The 3,855-nt window shown below is 46.4% G+C and overlaps 1 gene segment (V, D, J or C); it reads left to right on the plus strand.

The window, feature by feature from the left end:
* The first annotated feature begins 3,189 nt into the window (after positions 1-3,189).
* LOC119972113 lies at positions 3,190-3,855 on the plus strand. The segment is given in 2 exon segments: positions 3,190-3,242; positions 3,342-3,855. Coding segments are annotated over 2 exon segments (363 nt in total).

A 3,855-nucleotide genomic window follows, 5' to 3' on the forward strand; every position in this document is an offset into this window, starting at 1 on the left:
GAGAGCAAGAACATCCTTCCTCAGATAAGGAGACCAAAACTACACAAAATACTCCAGGTGTGGCCTCACCAAGGCCGTGTATAATTGCAGCAAGACATCCCTGCTCCTGTACTCAAATCTTCTCGCTATGAAGGCCACCATACCATTTGCCTTCTCTACCCCCTGCTGCACTTGCATGCTTACCTTCAGTGACTGGTGTACGAGGGCACCTAGGTCTTGTTGCATATTCCCCTCCCCTCTCCTAATTTATGGCCAATCAGGTAATAATCTGCCTTACTATTTTTTGCTACCTCATATTTATCTAAATTATACTACATCTGCCATTCATATGCCCACCCACTCAGCCTGTCCAAATCACACTGAAGCATCTCTGCATCCTCCTCACAGCTCACCCTCCCAACCAGATCTGTGTCAACTGCAAATTTGGGAGATATTACATTTCATTCCTTGATCTAAGTCATTAATATACATTATATATATTAAGATATGTAATAGGGCTGGTTTAGCTCAGTGGACTAGACAGGCGGTTTGTAATGCAGAACAACGCCAGCAGCACAGGTTCAAATCCCATTCCTACTTATCCGAACAGGAGCCGGAATGTGGCGACTAGGGGCTTTTTACAGTAACTTCATTGGAGAACAAAGAACAAAGAACAATAAGTGATTACAATTGTGACAATAAGCAATTATTATTACTGTGAATAGCTGGGGTCCTGGCATCGATCCCTGTGGTACACCACAAGTCACTGCCTGCCATTTGGAGAAGGTCCCATTTATTCCTACTTTTTTCCCCCCTATCTGCCAACCAGTTTTCTATCCATCCCAATACACTACCCCCAATTCCATCCACTTAATTCTTACACACTATCTCTTTTGTGGGACTTTGTCGAATGCCTTCTGAAAATCCAAATATATCACATCCACTGGCTCCCTTTCATCAACTCTACTAGTTACACCCTAAAAGAATTCCAGTAGAATCCATGCTGACTGCCTGATCCCACCACTATTTTCTAAGTGCTCTGCTATAAAATCCATGAGAATGGATTCTAGAATTTTCCCCACTACTGACAGCAGGAAAACTGGTCTATAATTCCCTGTTTCCTCTCCATCTCCCTTTTTAAATAGTGGAGTTACATTAGCTACCCTCCAATCTGTTGGAACTATTCCAGAGTCTATAGAATCATGTAAGATGACCAGCTGTGGAGCCATTAGGTCCTAAGGGGCTGTCTAGCACAGGGCTAAATCGCTGGCTTTGAAAACAGACCAAGGCAGGCCAGCAGCACAGTTCGATTCCCGTACCAGCCTCCCCGAACAGGTGCCGGAATGTGGCGACAAGGGGCTTTTCACAGTAACTTCATTTGAAGCCTACTTGCTGACAATAAGCAATTTTCATTTCATTTATTTATCTGGCCACTTCCTTAAGCACTCTGGGATGTAGATTATCAGGCCCTGGGGATTTATTGACCTTCAATCCCATCAATTTCCCCAACACCATTTCTCTACAATATCAATTTCCTTCAGATCCTCCCATTTCTGGTACGTTATTTGTGCTCTCCTTTGTGAAGACATAAGGAAAGTATTTATTTGGTCAGATAAATGGAGAAAGACAGAAAGTGTGAGAAAAAGAGAATGGGAGATGGAGGCATGAGAGAGAAAGGATTGGTCAAAGCAAAAGACGTTGAGAGACAAATGGTGAGAGAGAGACAGATACATTAAGACAGAAAGAGCAAGAGTACAGAGGGGAAAAAAACCAGATCCAGAGAGAGGAAGGAACTTGCTACTCGCTTGACAGCAACAATTCTCCGACACCTGTATCGGTTTTGAAAATCCAAGAAAGATTTTGAGGTCGGAGTCTGAGTAAACTCAATAAACCAACTAAAAGCAGAAATGACAAAGGGTAGCGTGGTAGCACAGTGGTTAGCACTGTTATTTCACCGCTCCAGGGTCCCAGGTTCGATTCCCGGCTTGGGTCTTTGTGGAGTCTGCACGTTCTTCCTGTGTCTGCGTGAGTTTCCTCTGGGTGCTCCGGTTTCTTCCCACATTCCAAAAATGTGCAGATTAGGTGGATTGGCCGTGCTAAATTGCCCTTAGTGTCCAAAAGGGTTAGGTGGGTTACTGGGTGACGGGGATAGGGTGGAGGTGTGGGCTTAAGTGGGGTGCTCTTTCCCAAGGGTCGTGCAGACTCAATTGGCCGAATGACCTCCTTCTACATTGTAAATTCTATGATTCTATGAAAATAAAATGTTCATCTTCAATAGTTAGAAGAGGTGATGGACAATCGGGTTAGAACCTGGGGTTAGTTTATTTGCAGTAATGTTCCCACCTCTGGTTACTGGGGCACACAGGATGCACCTGTGCTAGCGGCAGTGCACAGACATGTAAAAAGATCTGAATCTCTACAGTGCAGAAGGAGGCCATTCAGCCCATTGAGTCTGCACTGATCCTTGGAAAGAGTACCCTACTTAGGCCCCATGCCCCAACCCGATCCCCATAACCCAGTAACTCCACCTAACCTTTTGGACACTAAGGGGCAAATTAACATCCCCCTAACCTGTGCATCTTTGGACATGTGGGAGGAAACCGGAGCAGCCGGAGGAAACCCACGCAGACGTGGGGAGAACGTGCAGACTGCGCACAGAAACACAAGACAGGAGTTGAATCCGGGTCCCTGACGCTGGGAGGCAGCAGTGTTAACCACTGTGCCGCCGTGTCGTCCATATGAGCTTTGACAGAGTCATTGGACCCGAAACGTTTGCTCTTTTCTCTCCCTACACAGATGCTGCCAGACTTGCTGAGATTTTCCAGCATTTTCTCCTTCCTGCCGTCCATATTGTTCCTCATGTGGGACACATTGAAGAGATGTGGGCCTCTGGCCCTGACCAGGAGGCCCTGACACCTCCCAGTAAGAAGCTGTGTGAGATGGTTACTGGAACTGTTTGAATGGGGCAAGGACAGGGCGGGATAGCAGACAGAAGGTCAGTGCCGGGTAATATCAGAAAGCTGGTCCAGCCACTCAGCAGCTGTTCTGGGTGTGGGGAAAGGCAGATTGAAGTGAAACATTAACCGGGTGAAGTAGAAAAACGGCAGCATTGAGGCCACGTGGAGACTCAGCATTGGGTGGAATCGATTGACACAATTTCCGCTGTGGCAGCCTAGTCAGGGTGATGGTTAAACCTCCATCAGTCCAATCTTGGCCAAAGATGGAGGGTCACATTGTGGTGATTTTACTCACCTCTTTCCTCAGTCAGTACTGTCGGTTCCAAACTGATTCTTTTGTTTATCATCCCCCCCCCCCTCCCCTTATTAACTAATAATCTGATTGATTTGTCTTATCTACTGCAGGGAAATCTGACGCTGTAACGCTGACACAGTCTGCACTCTCCATGACCAGACTTCCCAACAAAACGGTGCGGTTTGAGTGTGAAATCCACGTTTCAGACTTCGCCAGTGCCATAATCCATTGGTACCGGCAGAGTCCGGGACAGGGGTTACAGAGAATGCTTTATTATAAGAATCCATCCGAGACCGCACAGGACATAACCAACAGGGTTTTATTTGCGGAAAAACGATCTGCCACCAAATCGTGCAGCCTGTTGCTGCGGGACATCAAGGAGGATGAATCCGGAATGTATTACTGTGCTCTCTGGGACCACACTGTCTGAAACCGGAGGGGAGTCTTTACAAAAACCCCACAGCAGCTCATACTCACTCTGAACAAGGTGCTGAAACACAGCTGGAGGGTTAGGACAGTTCCACCGGGGCTGCCCAGACAACATGTTCATTTCACCAGCTTAGTTGCATATTATTTTTGAACTTGGATGAATAAAAATTACTTTGTGAAACCAGTGAGATTTAA

Source organism: Scyliorhinus canicula, chromosome 10 (genome assembly GCF_902713615.1).
Source record: "Scyliorhinus canicula chromosome 10, sScyCan1.1, whole genome shotgun sequence".
Taxonomy (NCBI): Eukaryota; Metazoa; Chordata; class Chondrichthyes; order Carcharhiniformes; family Scyliorhinidae; genus Scyliorhinus; species Scyliorhinus canicula.